The sequence below is a fragment of the Zalophus californianus genome, chromosome 6, assembly GCF_009762305.2.
Source record: "Zalophus californianus isolate mZalCal1 chromosome 6, mZalCal1.pri.v2, whole genome shotgun sequence".
NCBI classification, from domain to species: domain Eukaryota; kingdom Metazoa; phylum Chordata; class Mammalia; order Carnivora; family Otariidae; genus Zalophus; species Zalophus californianus.
Window position 1 is genome coordinate 145,238,184 of NC_045600.1, and position 23,352 is coordinate 145,261,535.

General features: G+C 54.3%; 2 protein-coding genes across 7 annotated transcripts in view; one reads left to right on the forward strand and one right to left on the reverse strand.

Moving 5' to 3' along the window:
- Positions 1–10,443, forward strand: part of CTXND1 (cortexin domain containing 1) — a 54,228-nt gene extending 43,785 nt beyond the window's left edge. Inside the window, exons 2-6 of one of the 4 annotated variants that reach the window (XM_027571120.2) lie at positions 1,830–2,071; positions 2,161–2,243; positions 7,677–7,849; positions 8,290–8,426; positions 10,170–10,443. In XM_027571120.2, coding sequence (XP_027426921.1) covers positions 7,821–7,849; positions 8,290–8,426; positions 10,170–10,408 — 405 coding nt within the window. In that variant the 5' untranslated portion in view covers positions 1,830–2,071; positions 2,161–2,243; positions 7,677–7,820 and the 3' untranslated portion in view covers positions 10,409–10,443. The remainder of the gene's footprint in view (positions 1–1,829; positions 2,072–2,160; positions 2,244–7,676; positions 7,850–8,289; positions 8,427–10,169) is intronic. The other 3 variants (XM_027571119.2, XM_027571122.2, XM_027571123.2) reach the window with 3 other exon arrangements.
- Positions 10,444–13,575: 3,132 nt separating this feature from the next.
- The window catches only part of FAH (fumarylacetoacetate hydrolase), a 33,191-nt gene continuing 23,414 nt past the window's right edge, over positions 13,576–23,352 (reverse strand). The window contains exons 14-16 of one of the 3 annotated variants that reach the window (XR_004820140.1): positions 14,967–21,873; positions 14,773–14,814; positions 13,576–13,904 (exon numbers count right to left, since the gene is read on the reverse strand). Coding sequence is in view for 1 of the 3 variants with exons in the window: in XM_035728124.1 (XP_035584017.1) it covers positions 21,794–21,873 (80 nt within the window). In the remaining 2 variants the exon portion in view is untranslated. Of the gene's footprint in view, positions 13,905–14,772; positions 14,815–14,966; positions 21,952–23,352 lie in introns of those variants that run through there. The other 2 variants (XR_004820141.1, XM_035728124.1) reach the window with 2 other exon arrangements.

A 23,352-nucleotide genomic window follows, 5' to 3' on the forward strand; every position in this document is an offset into this window, starting at 1 on the left:
CCGAAGTCCAAAATCTCATCTGAGTTGTCTCAATTAGGTATTGGTGACACTCTGCATAGGATCCATCCTGGAGCAAAATCCCTTTCCACTTGTGGGGACCTGGAAAAGGATGTTATCTGCTCCAAAAATACAGTGGTGGGACAGGTATAGGATAACAGTTACACACATTCCCCATTCAAAGGAGAAAACAAATTAAAGAAAGGAGTCATTAGCCCCAAGCAATTCCAAAATCCCACCAGGAAAACTCCACTCATTTTCAAGGCCTGGGAGTAATCTGTGGCTCAAGGCTTCACCCCCTGTGCCCATGTCTCTGCCCCCTGGGCTAAGGCTGTTGCCCTGAGAGTCATCCTTCTGTGTTCCTGAAGGGCAGGACACATTTATGGTGACTATTCCCATCAGCCTGTTTTCTGCCTACAGAATTTTGAAAGCCCAGCTCTCTCCCTTCATCCTGTCTTCTCCGTTCCTTGCAGACCACGTGGGCACTGTTTCTACCGGTATCACAGTCTCAGAAATTTTGTGTATTGCCCATGTGTGTCTCATCCACCTGATGAGAGAGTCTTCCAAAGGTCTTCTCTGGATAATCTCATCTCTATTCCTGGCTTCTGCGGAGGGGGCTGGTGGGATCCATGAGTGACACATCTTATCCCTCCAGCACCAGTAGAAGGTTGTGTGGTCCCACCCTTGGCCTTCATGCTTCCCTGATGTTGAGTCTCCTAATGGTAGCATCTTCTTCAGTCTGGGTGGGCTCAGGGTCCTCGAGGGCTCTTCGGCTCCCTGCATGCATGGATGGGGCAGATGCAGTGACCCAAGGGCAGTCTAGGAAGCTGTAGATGGGACCTGCTAGGGGCAGAGGCTGGGAGCTGTGTGCACGGACTGCTGAAGGGAACCCAGGGAGACCAGCAGCATCAGCATCTATCCTAGAATGACACAGCAGATGGTCCGATGGCTCATAGAAGCATGGCACAGATGAGGATGAGGCCCTCCCCTTGGTGGGCATGTTTTTTCCCTTTTATCCAAAATGGTGTTGCTCCTTTCGACCTCTTTGCTCTGGAAGGTTCTTTAGAGATTAGAGAGGTTTAAATACTGGAAGACAAGTCCTAACTACAAAATTCCATGAATCCCATCCCCTCCATGCCTCTCTCCAGCCCTGGAAGAGGTCACGGTCTTAATCATTTCTGAACACCGACCAGCTGCTAATTGGGCTGACGGAGGAGTGAGGCCACCGAGTGCCGTCCCACAGGACAATGCGATTGGTGTGAGGTTGGGACATGGGACAACTTCTCTGTCCTGAGCAAACGCCATCCACTTAACCCATCTGCCATCTGAGGGAGTGATTCTGACAGGCCACGTTTTGTGGCTGTACTGCTGTTTACAGCACGGGCTGATGATGACACGGGACTGGCTCTGGGCTCTGGTACATGGGTTCACCATGCCCACACAGCCCGTTGTTCATCCCCACAGTAACAGGTGGCATGCTTTTTCGGCCACCTCATTGTCTTCTTACTTGTGGTGTCTAGAGGGCCACGGCCAAGCAACTGGTCCCCATTTCTTGACACTCTCTGTGCGCCCACAGGGTGTGGGCCTGGCCTGGCCCCAGAGCGGCCGTGCCCCTCGGTCAGACTCGGACCCAGACTCACACATGGCCACGGACTGACCTGTGTCCCCCCCCCAATTCATTTGTTGAAGTCCTGACACCCAGTGTGATTGTATTTGGAGAAAGGGCTTTTCGGAGGTCAGATGAGGTCCTAAAGTTCAGAGTCTTACTCTGCTAAGATTGGTGACGTTATACAAAGAAGGAGAGCGAGCAATCTCTCCCTCTTTGTGTGCAGGCATGTTGAGGCAAGGTCACGGTGAGAAGGTGACCATGTGCACACCAGGAAGAGAGCCCTCATCCAAATCAAAGCCTACCAGATCTTAATCCGGGACTTCTAGCCTCCAGAACCATGAGAGGTGGACAGAGATCCTGTTGCAGAAGCCACCCCTAGCAGACCGAGACACACGTATGGACAGAAAAAAAGAAATCCATCAGCACAGAAAGCGAGGACCTGAGCATCCCACCCCCAGCCCTGGGGTAGGACACACATTTATACCCAGATCTGTATTTGTGTACCCTTCTTGCTAGTTTTCCCCTAAAGCCCTGACTGAGATACTTATTTCCAGGCTCTGTATTTGGATTGTGGCTTTTGGCAGGACTTTTCTCCATCTGGATCTGCTACAGCTCAGCCCTAGAGCTGCACTCTCTGGTGAGTATCCCGGGGCAGCCCAGCAGCCAGTCCCCTTGAGGGTCGTTCACTGCCCAGGATCCCTGACTCTGAGGCAAGGTCACCTCCAGCCTCCCCAGGAAGGTGGCACATGGAGCCCCTGGCTTGTGCAGGCTCCATGCTGAAGGACAACACCATGATGTTGGGGACCCCTGAGCCGACCTCCAGGAAGCTCCCCCCCCCACTTCCCAGGAACGGCAATTGAGTTCTGTGTTACAATCTCTCCTGGGTGTCGTGTCCTGGTTCTGCAACGAAGCTGGATGGCCCTTATGCCTGCCCGGTAATTAAGGTTAATGAGCGCACTCCATCTGGAGGGCGGAAGGATGAATCTATTTTTTTTGAGTCCACATCCCTGGCATTCCTCCCAGCCAGAAGGATCCAGAAAACACTGACAGTCTTCTTCCGGGGCCTGTTCCAAGGTTATAGAGCCTAGTCCTGGCCCCAGACTAGACAGGGGTGGTCAAAAGACAATCTCTCCCAGGTCTGACGTCTACCATCTCTGCAGGGTATCCATAATAACTTAAGGCAGACCCTGGGCCCGGGATTTCAGAGTCTGAGTCTGAGAGGCCAGACTGGGTCCTGCTGTGACACTCCAGCATGTTCATCCTTCCCCAAGAGCCACCAACAACCATGAGGCATCAGCACCACAAGGCCCGTGGAACAGGTCCTGGCCAGGTTGCCCCCAGCTCAGCCATGCCATTGCTCTGAAACCCAGAGAAAACGCCTTCTCCCTACATCCCAGGCTCTTGGCCTGTGAAATGAACGTGTTTTCAAAGTATGGTTCAAGGAACCTGAGGATTTCCATGGATGCCCAGAATGGAAACTGCATACCACACTCAGGATGGTGTTACTGCTAGACAGGGTGAGAGGACATGGCTCTGTGGGCTAGCAGTGACAATAGAAGGATATACTTCTGGAAATAAAAGGAAAAAGCAAAGAGGATTTGGTAATAGCTACAAATTCTGCATGAGGAAAATGTGGGCACTTATTATAATATGGTTTGCACTTTTCTTACATCTCCCAATGAAACCAGGAACAGGTCTCGACCTAGCAGGGAGTAGGGCACTAACCTCCCACCTTAACACATGCATGTGTACATACTGATACTTAAAAGTTCTTTTTATTTTACTTTATTTTATTTTATTTTATTTTAAGATGTATTTATTTATTTTAGAGAGAAGGAGAACATGAGTGGGAGGAGAGAGGGAGACAGACTCTCAAGGAGACTCTGCGCTGAGTGTGGAGCCCAACTCAGGGCTCGGTCTCACGACCCTGAGATCACGACCTGAGCCAAAACCGAGAGTTGGATGCTTAACTGACTGCACCACCCAGGTGCCCTTAAAAAAGTTCTTTTTATTTTATATAGATTATATCATATTTGAAGTATCATTCCTCAATTTTTCCACTTAAGAAAATTTCTTAGATCTTGTTTGTGCACGTGTGTGTGTGTCTTTTTAATAGCCTCAGAGTATTCCATGACAGATATTTATCATGACCTCTTTAACCATTCCAAAATTGACATTCAGTTTGTTCTCAGTTCTTTTTTACTATTCCAACAATGCTGCAGTGAACATCTTTCAAAATCCACAGCAAAAGAACAGGAGAGCTTTGACCAAACATATATGTCCTCAGCCCCAGGCCTGGGCTTCCATGTAATCATTAGTGGCTATTAGCTAATGACCAGTGTTCTTGGGCTCATGCTCTTGTAGAAATTCAAACATCCGTTGCTGAATAATTCTGAGTGGTTTATCTCACACAGTTTTCATCTGTCTCAAGGCATTGAAGAGAAAAACTAGAACTCAAGACATGCCAAGAAGAAACAGCCCAAAGAAACACTCCAGGTTCTCAATTCAGAACCCTGGAGGGCGAGAGGGGCACCTGGGTGGCTCAGTCGTTAAGCGTCTGCCATGGGCTCAGGTCATGATCCCAGGGTCCCAGGATCAAGCCACACATCGGGCTCCCTGTTCGGTGGGGAGCCTGCTTCTCCCTCTCCCTCAGCCTTCCGCTCCCCATGCTTGTGCCCTCTCTCAAATAAATAAGTAAAATCTTAAAAAAAAAAAAAAAGAAAAACTCTGGAGCGCAAAACCATAGAGTGTTGTAAAAGCAGAGGTGGTCACTAGCCTGGTTAACAAGAAGTCAACCGCGCTTCCAGGGAGCTCAGCCCCATGTTGGATTAACTCGCCTGCCTAAATTCTAGCTGTTTACCAGAGCGGGCAGTGAACCTGCTCTGCCAAAGAATAATGTCATCCAGAGCTGTTCATACCACAACTGTTCATATCAATGCTTGATATCCCAGTGAAATTTGTATCAGATGTATCAAGAAATTGAAAAAAAAAATAATAGAAGCAGACCCACAGATGACCCAGATGCTGGAGTTGTCAAACGTGGTCTTTAAAACATTGTGATTAAGGTGTTCAAGAAAATAGGTAACGAGGTGGAAAATTTCACTGGAGAGCTGGAAATTTTTTTAAAGGATCCAGTGGAAATGATACAACTGGAAAGTATGGTTTGATTGGAAATTTGAATAGGTAGATTAACAGATAATTGGACAGAGGAGAAGAGAAGACTAATGGACTGGAAGCTGCTTCAGAATTGAGTATTCAGACCACAGCACAAAAAGAAAAAAAATACAGAAATAAAGATTAACAGGCAAATCAACATAATGAAAAGGTCTACGTGTATTTGGAGATCCAGAAAGGGGAAAGTGAGAGAATGGGACAGACAAATATTTGAAGAGGGGAAGGACCAAAAGTTTCCAAAAATTGATGAGACATGAAGTGAGACTGAAGGAGTACACACACTTTGCAGAAAATACGGAGAAAACCACACCCAGGCTCATCTGCAGTAAACCAAAGACAAAGTCCTTAAGACAGTCAAGAAAAGGCACATTACTTTCAAAGAAGCCAACAGGTAAGACCTCAGGGAATATTATTCCCATGAGCCCTTCCATCCCAAAAGTCATGCTGGAGAACATGTGAGCTGACAGGAGAACCCCAGTGGCAGGACCAGATGGGCACTAATGTGTCTAACTGGAAAACTGAGATTAAAACAATAGTTAAATGCGATGTGCCCTCACCACGGGACAATAACAGAACCAGCGAAAACGTAAAGACTGGGGGAAAAAAGTGGAAATTAGAATGAGCTCCCTAATTTCTTTGTCTGTAATAGCTGGGAATAAAAAGATATTTAACGTTGACAATTCAAATTATAGAAATGTAAGCACATCTAAAAGAACAAAGAAACCATCAGAGAGCTAATACTAACGACTAAAATCAGGTGGTGGTAGAGAAAGAACTAGGAGTAGCAATCAGAGATAAAGAAAAAATTACAAACAAAATAAAAATTAGATGAACAAATAAAATTAAATATTTATCTCAACTCTCTGCTCCCAAGGTCAAGAAAGAGACCCAGGGCGCCTGGGTGGCTCAGTTGGTTGAGCGACTGCCTTCAGCTCAAGTCATGATCCTGGAGTCCCGGGATCGAGTCCCACATCGGGCTCCCTGCTCAGCGGAGAGTCTGCTTCTCCTTCTGACCCTCTTCCCTCTCGTGCTCTCTCTCTCTCAAATAAATAAATAAAATCTTTAAAAAAAAAAGAGAGACCCAATATCCAATAGAAAAATAGATAAAAGATATAAACTGACCTTTTTCCTTCACGAAAAGGAAATACAAATGGATCTTAAGATATTTAACCTTGAGGGCGCCTGGGTGGCTCAGTAGTTTAGCGTCTGCCTTTGGCTCAGGTCATGGTCCCAGGGTCCTGGGATCGAGCCCCGCATCGGGCTCCCCACTCTGCGGGAAGCCTGCTTCTCCCTCTCCCACTCCCCCTGCTTGTGTTCCCTCTCTCGCTCTCTGTCAAATAAATAAATATAATCTTTAAAAAAAAAGATATTTAACCTCATTCACTACGAGAAATGAAAAATAAAAATACTCCCAAGAGTTACAAAGACACATGCACTTGTCAGACCTCGAGAATGACACACTTGAGTTTCATGCATCTCACTGTAGGTGAGTTTTACTTTTCAAAAAGCCATAAGCAAGTATTGAATTCTAATTAATGATATGCATGCTGAGGTGCTTCAAGTGAAGTGTGCGAACACCTGCCTCTTTCTTTGAACTGCATCCTAGGGCGCCTGGGTGGCTCAGTCGTTAAGCCTCTGCCTTTGGCTCAGGTCATGATCCCAGGGTCCTGGGATCGAGTCCCACATCGGGCTCCTTGCTCCACGGAAGCCTGCTTCTCCCTTCACTCCCCCTGCTTGTGTTCCCTCTCTCTCTCTCTCTGTCAAATAAATAAATAAAATCTTTAAAAAAACCCCACAAAACTCTTATGAACTGCATCCAAAAAGGAAGGATGGATAGATGAATAAAATGAAATAAAATAAACATAACAAAATGTTAATAATTGTAGAATCTGAGTGGTAAATATAAGTATGTTTACTCTGCAATTTTTTCAAATTAAGGAAAAAATATCTCTGGATAACATTTTCCCCCAAATTGGCAAAAACTGAAAAACTCAATAACAGTTTTCAAGGTTGCAGGACAACAGTAGAAGCTTACGTAGGCACAGACTTCTAGAGAGAATAATTCCAATTGGAATTAAAATGGATATATCCTTAGGGATGGCAGTTGCACCTGTCAGAATGTAATCTACAGATGTACTCAGACACAAGCAGAATGACGCATATTCCATCGTTGCATGATAAACGAAAGATGAGAAATCATCTAAATGTCTAATCAACAAAAGAATGGTAAAGCATACTATGATATACCCCTGCAACAAAACATAATATGGCTATGAAAGCAGAAAAGGGCAACTTTCTTTGTATCAGTGGGCAATACTCTCCGAGATAGATGATGTGAAAAAAGTAAGATGGGGAACAGTTTGTATAACAGACTTGCATTTGTGTAAATAACAAATAGATAAACATCTGTGTACGTGCACAGACTATACCTTCAGATCAGAAGGGTGTACGAGGCGCTTGGAATGGTAGTGGTCTCCCCCTAGACGAGCTGGATTACTGCGGGTGGAGGACGTTTTCGCTGTTTTCTCCTTGTGCTTTTTGAATTTTGAACTATGTACAGGTATTATTTGTACAAAACTGTTAAATTTAGTCCTCAGGGCGCCTGGGTGGCTCGGTCGGTTAAGCGTCTGACTTCGGGTTGGGTCATGATCTCAGAGTCCTGGGATCGAGCCCTGTGTTGGGCTCCCAGCTCAGCAGGAGTCTGCTTCTCCCTCTACCTCTGCCCCTCCCCCTGCTCCTGTTCTGTCAAATAAATAAAATCTTAAAAAAATTTTAGTCCTCAAAAAACTAAAAATAGAATAACACCGATCCAGCAATTCCGCTTCTGGATATATATATACACCCAAAGGAATTGAAGCAGGGTCTCAGAGAGGTATTTGCACCCTCATATTCATAGCAGCATTGTCCACCACAGCCAAGGGGATGGAGACAAGCCAATTAGCCATCCGTGGATACGGGTAGACCAAACACGGCACACACTGCGCTGGAATACTGCTCAGCCTTAACGGGGAAGGAGCTCCTGACACCTGCCACAACGTGGATGGACCCGGGGACGCCACGCCCAGTGAAGTAAGCCGGTCACCGAAGGACAGACACTGCAGGATTCCACTCACGTGAGGTCCCGGGAGGAGCCGAGTTCACAGAGACAGAAAGGAGGTGGTGGGGCCAGGGCCCGGCTGCTGAATGGGGCCCCGAGTGTCAGTTTTGCAGGACGAAGAGCTCTGGAGCTGGAGGGTGGGGATGGTTGCACCACGGCGTGAATGTCCTTAGTACGACTGAACTGGACGTGTAACAGTGGGGACTCTGGCAAATTTTATTACGCATATTTTACAAAAAAAATTAAGACACGATAGTTTGTAAAACACAGAAGGAAGGAATAAGGGGTTCGGGCCCCACCGGCGCGCTGGGAGGAGCGCCCGCTGTCCTTCCCGCCGGCCGGCGCCCATATGGCGTCTGGGGCTGCGTGTCTTGGGAAGTGACCGGCCTCGGTCTGTCCTCTTCTGTTTCAGCGGCCGCAGGTGCCTGCGCTCGGGGAGAACGCTCTCGGCCTCGCGGCGCCCAGCCACTGCCCCGCCTCCTGCAGCGGCCGACCCGGACTGCCAGCCCCCCAGGGGCCCTTACGTCGTGGTGACCACTCCGACCGCAGGTCCGTGGCCCCCGGGGCGGGTGGGAAGCGAGACAAGTTCTGAGCGAGGGGACAGCGTGGTCGCCGGCGGTTACGATATGCCACGACCGGCCAGCCCAAAACCTGCCTCGGTGGCTCCCGAGCGCCGGGCGTGGGGACCGAGCCCGCCTGGCCGCCGCCCCCGCGGACCGAGAGCCACGCGGGGCCCCCCGGTGCGCCCCTCCCCGTCCGTGCCTCAGTCGCCCCACCATAGGACCGGCACAGGGCTGCCCGGGGGGCTGGCCTCCGGCTGCGTGAGGAGGAGATGATACACCCCGTGCGCAGTCACAAGTACAGCTCAGGTGTGGGAACGTTCGGGGGCGACGGTGAGGGCGGGCACGTGCGGGGAGGGGGCGGGGGCGACGGTGGGGGGGGCACGTGTGGGGCGGGGGCGGGGGCGGGGGCGACGTGGGGGGGCACGTGCCGTGCGCGGGGCGGGGGCGATGGTGGGGGGGGCACGTGCGGGGCGGGGGCTAAGGTGGGGGGGCACGTGGGGGCGGGGCGGGGGGCGACGTGGGGCGGGGGGGGGGGGGGGGGGGCACGTGCGGGGCGGGGGCGGGGGCGACGGTGGGGGGGCACGTGCGGGGCGGGGGCGACGGTGGGGGGGCACGTGCGGGGCCCGGGGGCGACGGTGAGGGCGGGCACGGTGGGGGGGCACGTGCGGGGCCCGGGGGCGAAGGTGAGGGCGGGCACGGGGGGGGGGGCACGTGCGGGGCGGGGGCGACGGTGCGGGGCGGGGGCGACGGTGAGGGCGGGCACGTGCGGGCGGGGGCGACGGTGGGGGGGCACGTGCGGGGCGGAGGCGGGGGCGACGGTGGGCGGGCACGGTGGGGGGGCACGTGCGGGGCGGGGGCGACGGTGAGGGCGGGCACGTGCGGGGCGGGGGCAGAAGCGCCCCTCGTCCCAGCGCTCCCGCCGCACGCAGAGCGCTTCCTGCTCTGCGCAGGGGCCGGGGGGCCAGGCGGACCCCGCCGCCGCCCCCCTGCCCCGCGCGGCCTGGCGCCTCATGTTGTCACCACCCTCGGCGGGGAGGTGCAGGCGGGACGCAAGGAGTCACCACAAGGTCTTAGGCCCGGGGCTGCGGGGTGGAGCCTCGCCTGGCGGGGTGGGGGGTCCCTGCGACTGCGCAAACCCGTCTTCCGTCACACCTGTGCTTTCCAAACCGTGTGGCGGGGGCTCAGCAGATGTCCCTGGGGAAGCCCACGAGGCCCCCGCAGTGGGGAGGGGATGCGGACCCCACCTCCCCCCCACCCCCCCCACCCCCATCGAGGGACCGCAGGGCGTCTGCAGCCGTTCATACGGGCGGTTCTAAATACGGCTTCTGCTGTCTTCGCGAACATATCCCTTACCCAGTTTTGTCCGCGCTCTGCCGTCACCCTCAGTCAGTGGCCTGGCGGAGTTGAACGCATCCTGAAGACGTCCTTCCCAAGGGTCTGGGGCAGTGGAGGCACGTGTGGGAGCTCTCCGCCCAAGAGACCTCCACCTGCACCCAGCCCCGCCCCCGCCGGCCCGCCTCCCTCCTCCACCTGCACCCAGCCCCGCCCCCGCCGGCCCGCCTCCCTCCCCTCGCCCCCCTGCCCCGGAGGCATTGGCTGGGGGTCCCCTTCGAGGTTCAGGGTTGGGCCCCTCAGGGGGTGCTGGGCCGCACGCTGAACCCCAGGGGCCTGTGTCCACACCCCAGGCGGGGGTGTGGCCCTGCCTCCCCACTGCCCTGGCTCTCTGCAGGGGTGGAAAATGGTACCAGTCAAGCCCGAGCTGGAGGAGCCCGCCGCCGCAGCCCTGACATGGAGGACCCCACGCCTGAGCCTGTCTACGTGGATGTGGACAAAGGGCTGACCCTGGCCTGCTTCGTCTTCCTCTGCCTCTTCCTCGTGGTGATGATCATTCGCTGCGCCAAGGTCATCATGGACCCTTACAGCGCCATCCCCACGTCCACCTGGGAGGAGCAGCACCTGGACGACTGAGGTGCGGGCGCAGGGGGACCTCCACGTCCCCTCGCCACTGGCCCGCCCGCCCGCGGAGCCGGGAATGGATTTGGCCGCAGATGGAGGGGGTTCACCGGAGCCGCAGCTGCTCCCCCTTGAGCACCACAGTGAGGTGCCGTGGGGGTTCCACGGTGGGCCAGCCTGGAGATGAGAGCACCGAGCTGGGGAGTCACTGTGGGACAATGAGGGGTCCCCTTCCCTGGCTCCTGGGCACCTTCTGGGTTTGGGTCAAGGGCAGACCCCTACCGTCACACAACAGAGGACACTGCCCTTAAATGGCAAAGCAGCACACACACGTGCCCCCGCCCCGGCACACACGTGCCCCATGCCCAGCACACACGTGCCCCACCGCCCCGGCACACACATGCCCCATGCCCAGCACACACGTGCCCCATCCCTGGCACACGTGCCCCACCGCCCCGGCACACACGTGCCCCATGCCCGGCACACACGTGCGCCCCCGCCCCGGCCGGCCGCTGGGCAGCAGTGGGGCGAGGGCGAAAGTGAAGGCGAAGGCGAAGGCGGATGCAAGGGGCCTCACCCAACCTTCACACAGGGCACAGGCCTGCTTCCCAGCAGTTATTTATTTTTTTTAAACTAAAACATAGAGGGGTCTATTTTTCCTGTCATAAATGAAATGGGCGTTTTGGGAATTTGGGAACATACAGAAAAATAGAAGGAAGGGGGAAAAAAATGACACTTAGAATCCCACCTCCCCAAAGCCGCCATTTTGATATATTTCTCCCAGGCTTTTTTTTTTTTACACATCTCTTTTTAATCGGTCACATGCATACCGTAGGGACGATGTTGCCCCGCCTCGCAGTAGAGCATGGACCCCTTCCTGTCCCGTCACAGCCCGTGGTGGTAGCGGCCGCAGAGTGCTCCAGCGGGGCGGGAGGTCTGGGCTCCACCAGCGTGGGCTTCGGCGGCACCGTTAAATCTGTTTGCTGACTCCCCTGCGCACGACGTTATCCCATGCTGTCGGCTCTTGGGCGTGCACACTCCGTAGGGGGACCACTGGCCCGGGAGCCCTGGGTCTCGTCCTCAGGCACCCAGCAACTGTGTGGCCGTGAGCAAGTCCTGCCACCTCTGCGTGCCTCAGTCCCCTCATGTCACAACGGGGAGGAAAAGCCTTGCTCTCTTTGGTGCGAGGCTCCCGCGGCTGAAAGAACAGGAGGGGGCTAGTGGGGGGCAAGGAACAGGTTGCCGATAGTGACTGTTGTCGGGGCCTCCCTCCTTCCCCATCACCTCCATCTGTGACCTTGCAGCAAGAACACGGGGCCCACAGCGCCGGTCCCAAGTCCCAGCTCCTCTCCTTCCTGCTGTATCACCCCAATAACTCCTTAGCCTCTCTGAGCCCCAATTCCCTCCTCTGTGGCATGAGGGAACCATATCTACCTCACAAGGTTGTTGTGAGGATGGAATGAAGGAACATGGGCCGACATCAGTGTCCTTCCTTGACTCCCCCCCCCCCCCCCCCCCCCCGCCAGGAGAAGCCAGGGGTCTGAGCCAGAAGGGGCAGGTTCTGGGATCCCCCCTCCAGAGCCTGGAACCCTGGACTTGCCTCAACCTTCCAGGGCCACTTCTTGGGCCAAATCTCCCAGCCAGGACCCCTGGTCGGAGGGATCCTCACAGCAACCTGTCCCGGCACCGGACCTCAAGGGATATGGTCTATTCATTTACATCACTGTCGTTGTCATGTGTTGAACCACACATGGGATGAAGTTACGCTAGAAGCCCCTCCCTCCGAGGCATGGCCTGCCATCCCCATCAGGAGAGACCCGCACCTGTGAAGAAGGGCAACGCTCCCTTCCCGTCGCCTGCATCCCAGCCCTGGGTCCCACTCCAACCCAGGCACCTGGGCAATGGGTTTCCAAAGCACTGTCACCACTAGGTGACCCCTACAAGTGAACTAGGCCACAGCTGTTTAGGCACGTTCCAGGACCTGTCCAGCTGTCCGCCCCCCCCCACACACACATGCACACGCACTATGTGGGATGCACAAGGGGGTAGCTAACAAGGGCAGTGAACCGAGGGGCACTGGAGACTCCGGATGGAGGAAGGGTCTAGAGCAAGGACCTTGTGCGTCGCCTCAGGCCCAGCAGCCTTGGCTCTGCAGCCTGCCTCCAAGACCCCCAGCACGTCCGTGAAAACCCATCAGCGTGGCTTTGTGATGGAAATCAGAACCAGCCCCAGTTAGTAACAGATCCCAAGAATAGGAGGAGGTCCGGAAGACCTCACCAGGAGCTACTCTGGAATGCTCAGGGGTGAAAGGTGCCCTAGGGTCCCATCTGCAATGGTGAGGAGCTCGCTGGAATTCCAGGATGCTGGGCCCGGTCCAGACCTCCGGGGTCTGCATCTCTGGGGATGGCGCCCGGGAATCTGCTGGTGAGAGTCACCAAGCGGCCGGTGAGCGCACTGAAGTTTGAGAAGCACGGCCCTGGGGGTCCCATGCTCCACTTCATTCTTTCCACACTTAGATCTGCTGATGTTTCCCACCCTATCTCTGGACTGGTGTTTTTTGTTTTTGTTTTTGTTTTTTTTTTGGTGGCAAGGGGAAATAACATTTCAGAAAAGATGAAAAATAAAAAAATCACACCCCATCCAAGCCTCCAGCAAAACAGTGATTTTCATTGTGTACCCATACGCTCCCTTCTAATCCTTGTCCAAATGCAAGATACATTCTTTTATAAATGTCATCACTTACATAACTGAAAATCATATTCCCTCTTAACATCACCTCATGAGCATGTTTCTGCCACAGTCTTCCTCTTTATCATTTGAGCGGCCACGAGATGTGCCGTCTAGCGCGTGTACACAGTTATCTGGACTCCTATTATTAAGTACTCGGTTGCTTTCATTTTCCCGATTGTACATGCACCACGAGACAAAAGAAAGATAAAGACAGATGTGATGGACCCTGGGAGCTGGCTCAGGACAGTGGGGAATAAGTACTTAAGCCCCAGCCCCTCCACCTAAGACGCATGTAGCATCTGATCATATGAAAGGGAATCCGGAGCTTCTGTTGTTGCACTGTGCTGCTCAGGATGAGGAGGTGGGCTTCTGTGATCAGAGCCTCTTAGCCAGCTCCTGGCTAGTCGAGATGTGGTTTGGGGTGTGGGGGAGAGAGAAACTGTCCAGCGAAAGAAATGAACAGAATTTTTGAAGACTGGAAGCTGGCGGGGAGGAAGTGAAAGCATTCAGCGAGAGAGAGAGAGAGGTCTGTGATGCTGGCCACAGTCCAAGACTTAAGGGAAAAGACGACCAGAAAGTCCCCACTTCGGAGAAAGGGCGGAGGATTTTCCAGATCGTGGTGTCCAGTGGCCACTTCGGGCTGTCACCTGCCCTGTGCTCTGCTCAGCTCCCCCAGGTCCCTCCAGACCCTCAGCAGAGTCTGCTCCCCAGTCCATCCTGCGGCAGTGGTATTTGGGGACAATAAAGGCATCTGGACGCGGGCCATGGGAGGGAATGCAATCTGGAAAGGGACAAGTGGGGCACACACACAGGCCATCAGACGATGGCCCCCGAGAAGCCAGTGGGAGAAACAGGGCACGCGCTTCCCCAGCCTGGAGCATCAGTTCCCAACATCTCTGTTTTATTTTTTCCAACTAGTCGCTCAAATGTCTACCGAGGTTTTATGGAATTGAAAGGCCCAGGTCTCCCTTGCCCATAACCTCGTCCCCGAGGTCCAGAGGCCGGCCCCATCTAGAAGGAGCTGGCTGTGCTTCCAAACACCAGCTGGAGAGAATCGCCACGCCCGCTGTGTCCACTGGTGTGGTTCCGTGCCCCGCGGTCTCCCTGTTGAAGACCGGCCCTGCCACCCACGGTGGTCGACAAGCTGCACATTCTGCTCGGAGAGAACAGGTGCCCTAGGATAGCGCTCCTCCAACTACGGTCTCAGGATGGGTAACATCGGCGTCACTGGGGGGTGTGGGATGGGGAGTAATGAGAGGCTCCCCGGTGAACCTTCTGGGTTCCAGAACCAGTCCTCCTTGCTCCCTGCCCCCACTCTGTAGCGGCACCCCCACTTCCCAATGGCTGTTGGGATGGATCCCTCGGACAGTGCAGTGACCCCCTTCTCTGCCCCCGGGTCAAAAGGGGAGACCCAACGGCCACACTATGAGCCCCCACTGCTCCACTTCCTTCAGTGGAAGGCCATGTTGCTGAGATGCATGGAGATGAATGAACCCTACAAAGGCTGGGGAGGCAGGGGCGGCAAGTCCATATCCAGAATCTGAAGCTCTTCCCACCACCCTCCATGATCGAACAGGTCCCGTGTAATCAACCCACCCCCAAGTGGCTGGCCTGTTCCCACAGCCCACTCCTGGGGAATGGTGTCCTACCTGGGGCTGAAGATTGGCCTCACTCATTGGCAGGTTGCATGTCTAGAAATGATGGAAACAGATGAGGCTCAGAGAGGGAGAACCTGCACTGTTGGACCCATATACAGCCTCCATGTCTTCCACTGTGGCCACTGTGTTCCTGGTGCCACTGAGCAAGCACCAGAGTGGATAAGGGAAGGGGCTGACATCCCCACCTGATTATCGAGAGCCTTCTCCGCGTGGATGTCTTCTGATGGGCATTTCGTTGGCACATGAATATCTTCACATTTAAGACCTTTTCAAAGATGTCCTTCTGCATACATCTCCCCAAGATGGCCCTGAATCTTCTCTTCCTGAATCTTCTCCAGTTGGGCCAGCACTCTGATTCTCCTGCTGGGGATGGTTAGAAGCTCCACACGGTATCCCTGTCTGCCACAGACACTCCCTGTACCATTGGGTCTCCTGTACCACCTTGGCCCCTTCCAGTCCGTGGGACCCCATTATTACCGCTGACATCTGGGAACCTCATCTCTCAACACTGTCTCCGAACTGAAGGAGAGTTCTTCAAGAATGCTGGGGACCCCCACCCTTACTAATGCATTCTTAATGCCTTTGTGATGGAATTGGCCTCAGGGCCCTGCAGGGAGGTTGGTTTTGGGGTGATTGGACCCGTCAGTCGCACAGAATGGACTCACTCCAACAGTCCCATCTCCCTGAGCCCTCAGACTCCTTCCTCTGCAATATTCCAGGGAAATTCCAGACATCATTCCAGACATTCCTTTGTGTGCTCAAAAGATTCATTGAAGACGGCTTAATTCAGGGACTATTATCAGAAGCACAGATAGGTTTAAGAGAACCAGCAAGGGCTGGTGAATGACCCAGGATCGATGACGATGGGAAGCCATCGCCACTCCTTGCTTGGGGGGTGGGGGCCATGCTGCCCACAGGAGCCATGAGCCACAGTAGAGGGACCCAGCAGGACACAGCCACCCTAAAACGGTGGCCCAGAAGGGAAGGAGTGAGGAGAACAAATACTCCTGGCTTTTCTCCTCCTGCCTTCCACTCTCTGCCTGAGCCTCCGCTGCCCAATCTCAACCAGAAGCTGGAGGCCGTGAGCCTGGGTGACGTCATTCACAGAGGCCAGCCTCCCGGGAGGCAGCCGGGCAGAGAAGGATGGAGAACAGATGCAGGGAGACAAACGGAGCATCACCTGCACTGGGCCCTGGGTGTTCTTCCTTGACAATAGAGCTGAGGCGTGGCCCAGCTAGTGCACCAAAACCGATTTTCTAACTTAAATATTTGGGAAAGAGGACTGGAGCAGCCGTCCTCGATGCCCCTTGGGCTTCTAAGGCAGTTTGGTCCTCTCTCTCTCTCTCTCTCTCTCCAGCGGCTGCACCAAAGCCAGGGGGACCCTGGCTAAGTCCTGCTGTATTCCTTTCTCCAAGAGAAAGAGTGTCTTCTTGCCTGACACACATAGTCAAGACAGACAATGGAACTGGGAACCCTTCAGCCTGACCACACAGGGAAGCAGCTCGTCGACACCCCCCCCCCCAAATAATCCACCTGCATATGATAAGCCACCCCCAGGGCACATCAGTTAGCCCATGAAGTGGGGAGACGTCAGACTTCACCCTGTAGGTAGAGAGGGGGCTCGGAACTGTGGCCAGAGGCTAAGGGACTGGGCGCCCAGGAGGCTGGAGCCTGGGCTCCATCAGCAGTGCTGTAAGGAACATCCTGTGAGCAGATCAAGTGCGCCTCTGATTTGGGAGGGGAGCTTGGTGTTGAGCCGTGAAGCAGGGCACTTGGCGAGGACAACGCCGCCCACATTTGTGAGCAGCTCCCGTGTGACAGGGTTTGCGCACAAACCGTGGCTCCAGGGCAAAGTTCCAACCACCGTAGGAGAATCTGCCGGCCGGAGAGAAGTGTCGCCCTCGAGGCTCGAAGTTTTGGAGTCCGTCTCAGAAATGCCACTCTCAGATGGTGAAGGGAACAAGCCTCTTTGTCGCACAAAAACTGTCAGAGACAACGTAGGGGCCCAGAAAGGGAGGCACGGCAGCGGTCCTGCCCTTGATCCTGGGTAGGGGTGTCCTTGCCCGGGACTCATGCTTTGGGGGGCCCAGCAACATGACAGACAAGCACACATTCACGTAAGGGTCACAGGGGCTCCTCTGTCCCTCGACGGTCCGCCTGGTGTAGCGACCAGCGCTTCAGGTGCCCCTCCCATGAGTGACACTGGCCGGGCCCCAGGTGCAGCCTCTCCCCACGCCCGCACCGCGTCCAAATAAACGCGGGTCTGTGGTGGGTCACGGCCACCGCGGGAGGTGGGCCCGTCCCTCCCCTGCCGTAGGGAGCCAGGGCAGCGGTAAAGAGAAAGTGGGTAAAGGAAAGATGGTGTGTCAGCTGGTTCAATACCCCAGCACGATGCAACGGACTCAGGCCCACACCAGAAGCATTTTGCAGCCGCACCAAACATCTGTTTTCTTGCTCTTTGTCCAGTTTGTGCTTCTGGAGACACAGATTAGTCTCGTAGTCACAACAGCCACACGTAGCAATTAGGGCACATTTTGCAGTATTAATGCGTTCATATTAATTTAGAGATACGTTAGGCCTCATCATGACACAGGAAGAGTGATACTAATTATTTACTGTGGCAACTGGACGGACACTGAACACTAGGATTGCAAATCGTTTTATGTTTATGAAAAGTGTGTAAAAGGATTTAAATTTTTTAAAAATAAATTTAAACATTTCAGCTTGATTTAGATAACTTTGATATGCAATGTTAATATTCTTCAATTATAATTTGTATCTTGCCTTTAATTTTAATGGAGATTTTGAATATTATCAAAGAAAAATAACTGAAAAATGCATATAAAATAAATTTTATTTTGCAAATTTTAAACGTCAGAGTTTTGTGAGACTATTTACATTTTGTACATTTTGAGTATAATTCACTTTAGTTTCTAATCAGTTAGTCTCTCAGTAAAACCCAAGTTATGTCAAAAGCTTGATTATGACACAATAATTAGTGATTCTAATGAAATTCAGGCAAGAGTGATAAATTTTAAATTTTAAAAATTTTATTTAAAAATATTTACAGAACTCATGAATTTGTATGTCTTTAACGCTCATCCCAAACTGCCCCCGCCCGGCGCTGCTCACGCGCAATGATTGAACTGTTATGTTTGATATGAGAACAGACTGATGGTCAGAGGGGCGGCGAGGGGAGGAGAGGTGCCCCAGAAGCGGGGGATCAAGAGGGACTCGCCGTGATGCGCACGGGTGATGTATGCTGAATCTCTACACTCTACGCCTAAAACTAATAGAACCCTGTATGTTAATTATTCTTCAATTAAAAAAAGAAAAATAAGCAAATTGCTATGCTTGGTGTCTTGCCAATTTTCAATCATACAGAAACCAGAGATGGCTCTGCAACTATTTTTGTGTTGTCATTATGAAAACATACCTCGAGGCCGGAGGAACAGGATGTCTTTAAGTATGTAGCCTGACTTACACCTCTTAAACACGGCGGCAGAAGTGGGTCTCCAGGTGTCTCCTGGCTTACGGGCGGGCCTAGGAATGCGACATAAGCCTGTCCGCAGTGATCCCCCAGATACTCATTCATTAAGCAAATATATGCCGAGTGCCTACTCTGTGCTGGGTAGGCACTGTGCCAGGTCATGGAGAACCTTCCTCGAGCTGCAGCTAACTCTGCCCTCGGGAGCTTAGCCTCTGGAGAAGGCAGACTCCAGCTCTTGGGTGTGTTGTCGGCACAGTCCCTGAATAATCCTGGCCCCAGTCTTAGTCTCTGAGACCATGAAAAACCAAACCAAACAAACAAAACAGCAGAATCTGCAAGAAGCACCCACTCCCTGCCTTCTCCCATAGATCAGTGGCTCCTCTGGGTCCTTCCCGCCTCTCCCCCAGGCCCAGGGTCCTGCCGAGGGGGCAGGAAAGGGGCAGATACAAGAGACAGACTCATGCTTTGGAAGGCAACCCTGTCACGTTCATTTTTCCTGAGGGCGCTAAAAACATACGCTTCCAAACTAAAGAAAGAAAAAAAATATAGCCACTTTTGAGATCCATTTTGCGTCAGGAATCTTTGATGTAAAATCAATATGGTACTTAAAATCCTAAAGCTCCCTTGTCCCCCCAAATCTGGTCTTGGCCTGAGGCTAACCTCATCCTCGGACTATAGCCACCAAATCTGCAAACTCCGTCCACGGTTTCAAAAGGCCTCTAGTTCATGACAGACCACTGTCAAACAAAGGCCACGAATGCCATTTTTGTGTATTTCTTGTCCTTTCAATAAGCTTGGCTCCCAAAGCATAGACCACTCATTCACTGGTCATCTGGGGCCGCCCGGGCATTCCTGGAGCCTGGGGAGCAGGGGGGCTGCAGGCCGAGGAGGTGTCCAGGCTGGAGGGAGCCCAGGAAGTAGCCGGGCTGAGACCTCCTGCTCTGGCTGGTGGATGCGTCCGGGGCTCGGATGACGGCCAGCATCGCCTGCCCGGTGTGCTGGGCTCTGCAGCCCCATCCAGCAGATTTCCCCGCACCACCCACCCCCAGAAGCACAGTAAGCGCATGGCCAGGGGATAAATGCGTGGTCTCCATAGCTGATACCAGCATTCCCCGGCACCAGCGGGGCCAAGGGCATGAATACTGATTTTAAATGGCCTTTGTCCGTGAGCCGGAGACCTCCGGGAATGCTCTTCCGTGTATAGCAGGTGTTCAGCCACAGTGACGTCAGGCCTCCAAGGCAAAGAAGGATGAATACCCCATGCCAACTGATGCCAGGAGACAGGACTAAAGGAACAACCTCGAACACAGGGTGGAGAACAGGATGCCGGCGCAGCCGACAGCACAGAGGTGACCCTGGGAACACAAGCCCCCGGAAATGCAGAGAAATCCGCAGGAAGGGTCTGGCCTTTCAAATTCAGAAAGTATTTGGATCAATCTTATCTAGATGGTGGGGGTCGGGGGGGGAGTCCCCCCCCAGCCCCCACCCCCCACCATCCGAGCTATACAGGATTTCCACTGAAATCAGCAACGATTGGAGACTATGGCCCAGGGCTCGGCTCCATGAAAGAGTCAACTGCGTGAGAGCAGGTCCACCTCCGAGCGTGAGGCCTCCCTGCGGGCTACAGAGACCACCAGCGGCCCCCCAGTATCCATTCCCCTCCTCTTCTTTAGCCATTGAGCTCTGGTTTCAACTGAAGAAACCATGCATTCAGCTAAAGACTGCATCCGCAGACTCCCTCGCAATGAGGTGTGGTCTTGTGACTAAGTTCTTGCCGATGAAATCGGGTGAAAAGTGTGATGTGGAACTCCCAGGGAGGCTGCTTAAAGTGACATAACTCAGCCGGAAGGAGGTGCTTCTATCCTCTCCACCACGCCCCAAACCTCTTGATTTCTTTTTTCTGCAGGCCTGGAATTTGGGCATAGTTGCTGGAGCTCCAGCAGCCTTTGGTACCACGAGGCGGCCTTGAGGATGAAAACCACATGCTGAGGATGAGCACTGTGGGCTCTCCATGACACTGTGACGTCACCTTACAAACTCCAGACTTCCCGGCCCTGGAATGCTTTCATGGGAGAAATATTAGCCTCCTCGATGTCCCATCCTTGGGGCTTTTTTGCCCTGACTACTCCCTCTACCTGGAGCATTCTCTCTGTAGAGAGCCATCCAGCTGGCTGCCTCCCTCCGGCTGCCTGGCAGGAAAGCACTAAGAATCTAAGACATAAGCCTTCCCTGACCACCCTGCTTATAGTAACACCCACGTCCCCCAGTGCTCCGGAGACCTCATCGCCACCCTACACGCGGTCTGTCTTTTCCTTGTCCCTTTACTTATTTAGTCTGTCTGCCTCCCGCTGGCAAGTGAGCACCACAAGGGCCGAGGCTGGGCTACTCTGTGCTCTGCAGCATCTCTTGTGCTCAGAACAGCGTTGGACACAGGGCACTCGACAAAGATTTCAGGAATGAATGGATGGCATGATCTGACGGACAGGCTCTGCATGCTTGGTCCTGCTCCCAGGCTCTGCTGTGGTCCACCAGCTCCAGAGAAGTCACCGTGGGGACCAGGAACCAGGCTGGGGCTGGGGCTGCTTGTCTGCCGTGGGTAGGGCTCACTCTCCTGATTCTCATGGGCTTACAAGGGAAGCAAAGTGAGCCCCCTTGGCCCCCTTTCTGCCCTCTCACAGTTCAGGTGTCTGTGCCCACAACCTGGGGGCTCCACCCAAGACTTACAATGTGCCGAGACAGCCACAGTGCCCGTGGACCGAGTCCGCACCTCATGTACCCCCACGAGTCAGCCCCCAAGGACGTGTGGGGTGCTGTGATGACTTTATGTGTCAACTTGGCTGGGCCACGATACCCACATGTTTGGTCCAACATCAGTCTAGATGCTGCTGTGGAGGCATTTTTCAGATGAGATTAACATTTGAGTGAGTGGACTTTGAGTAAAGCAGATTACCTTCCAAAATGTGGGTGGGCCTCATCTAATCAGTTGAAGGCCTTACAAGAAAAAGGCCTGATCTCCCCAGAGGAGGAGCGAATTCCGCAGCACACCACCTTCAGACTCAAACTGCAACTCTTCCCTGGGTCTCCAGCCTACCGGCCCACCCTGCAAATTTTGGATTTGCCAGCCTCCACAATCACAAGCCAATTCCTTAAAATAAATCTCTCTCTATACATACATATCCTCTCGTTTCTGTTCCTCTGAGGATCCTAGCTGGTGTAGGTGCTGCACTCTTCCCACACTCCAGGGAACGCTGGGAGGGCCGGGATGTGTGATGGGAAGGACGTGTGATGAGCACCACTCGTACGAACAAGGAAACAAATGAGTGTCTCTCAAGGACCCTCTGGATCAAATCAAGAACGCGAGTGGACCTCACACACGGAGACGGCACGGGGCATAGAGCGTGAAGGCCGAGCACACCGGCTTTATTTACCCCTGATGAAGAGCCAGGCCCACAGCCCCACAGACGGCCGCTGACGCCCCAGGCGGGGGCGGGGAGCTCCTCACGTCCAGCCACGCAGAGAAGGTCACGCGGGCAAGAGGGCAGGCAGCACTTTTCCAGCACACTGGCCAAAGCCGATGCGGTACCCGTCCCCCTGGCAGTGGCCTGGGACGGAGGACACAGGGTTGGTCACGAGGCTGCCGGGCTCGCGGGAAGCATAGCCCGAGCCCAGTCCACCAGACCCTACAAGGAATGACGAAGACGTATTTTGAACAGAAGAACCACCGTCCCCAGAAGCTGAGCAGAGCCATGGGGGGGCTGAGAGGGACTCCAGGCACGTCCTGCCGTCAGGGGCCCTCGGAAGCACGGGCTCCACGGCTTTCCTGACGGGGGTCACCCCTCCCCGAGTGGGCTTGGGTTCAAAGCCCAGGTCTGCTAATTCGCAGAGCCCACAGTGCCTGAGTTCCACAAATGCCTAATGTTCAACCAACGTGAACTTCAGCCTCTGATTCCACTTCTACAGGCTGAGGGAAAGGCGGGGTGGGGGGGTCTGGCTAGCGGGCGGGCCTGGCCCGACTGGAGTCAGAGGGCGCCGTGTGCACGGCTCCAAGAGGCCAGCGCAGAGGAGCCGGAGCAGGAAGGTGGGAGCACCTGGGCTGGGATTTGAAGGGGGGGTAGGAGTTCGCCAGGAGTGCACCAAGGGAATGGCATTGCGCGGGCACGGAGGCCCAGGCAAGGGGCGTGTGTGTTGCGTTCGTTCCGCGAAGTCGCCGCTTGGGCCCCGGAGAGGCTGCTTACAGAGAGCTCGGAGGAACCCTGTTAAGGACTTTGAGCCTTATTCTGAGGCCACTGAGGCTCACGGAAGAGTTTCCGGCAAGACAGTGACAGTTACAGGTAGGTCTTAAAGAGCCCGGGGGTGGCCCCAGAGAGAAGGCGGATGGAAATGCGCAGACTTGTCAGGCCTCGGCGCAGGCCCCTCAGATGGCATTGCTCCCCCGGGGCCCCAGGCCTCATGGAGGCCAGAGCAGGTGAGGGGTGGCATCAGCAGGACGGCAATGGGGACAGGGCCACAGAGGCCGAGGGCCGCTCAGCAGGGCCCGGTGCCCCGCGGGGTGGTGGCCGGTGAAGGCACCGCTCTCAGCAGCCCGGGCTCCCCCCTCCTGCCCCCACCACGCTCGCGCTCCCGCCCACAGGTGCCCGCAGGGGGTCTCACCTGCACCCACTCCCCGGAGTTCTGTGAAAGTCCCTCTTCTTTATCTCTTTGTTAATATGTAACCCACACCTCTTCTCCCGCCCAATTGTAATCCTCCATCCTGGCTCTGGAGAATTCCACCAACCTATTCCCATTGTCCTCCTCTCGTGCCAACATTCACCCTGTGGACCCGAGGACTGCCTCTCCCGGAGTGTCTCTGCCCGGCCCCCAGAGCTCCTTCCCGAGCAAGGCACGCACAAACCACCAGTATCAGCCTCTCGCATCCTTCTCCCACCGACTGCGGCTCTGGCGCCGCGGTGACACGTGAGGCCTGAGACAGGTGCGCGCTCTGCCCCCGGCCCTGGACCGCTGCCTGGCCTGGAACGGTTAGGTGGGGGCCCTGGGGCAGGGACAGGGAGACGAAGCCAGAATTCCGTCCTCTCCCATCCCAG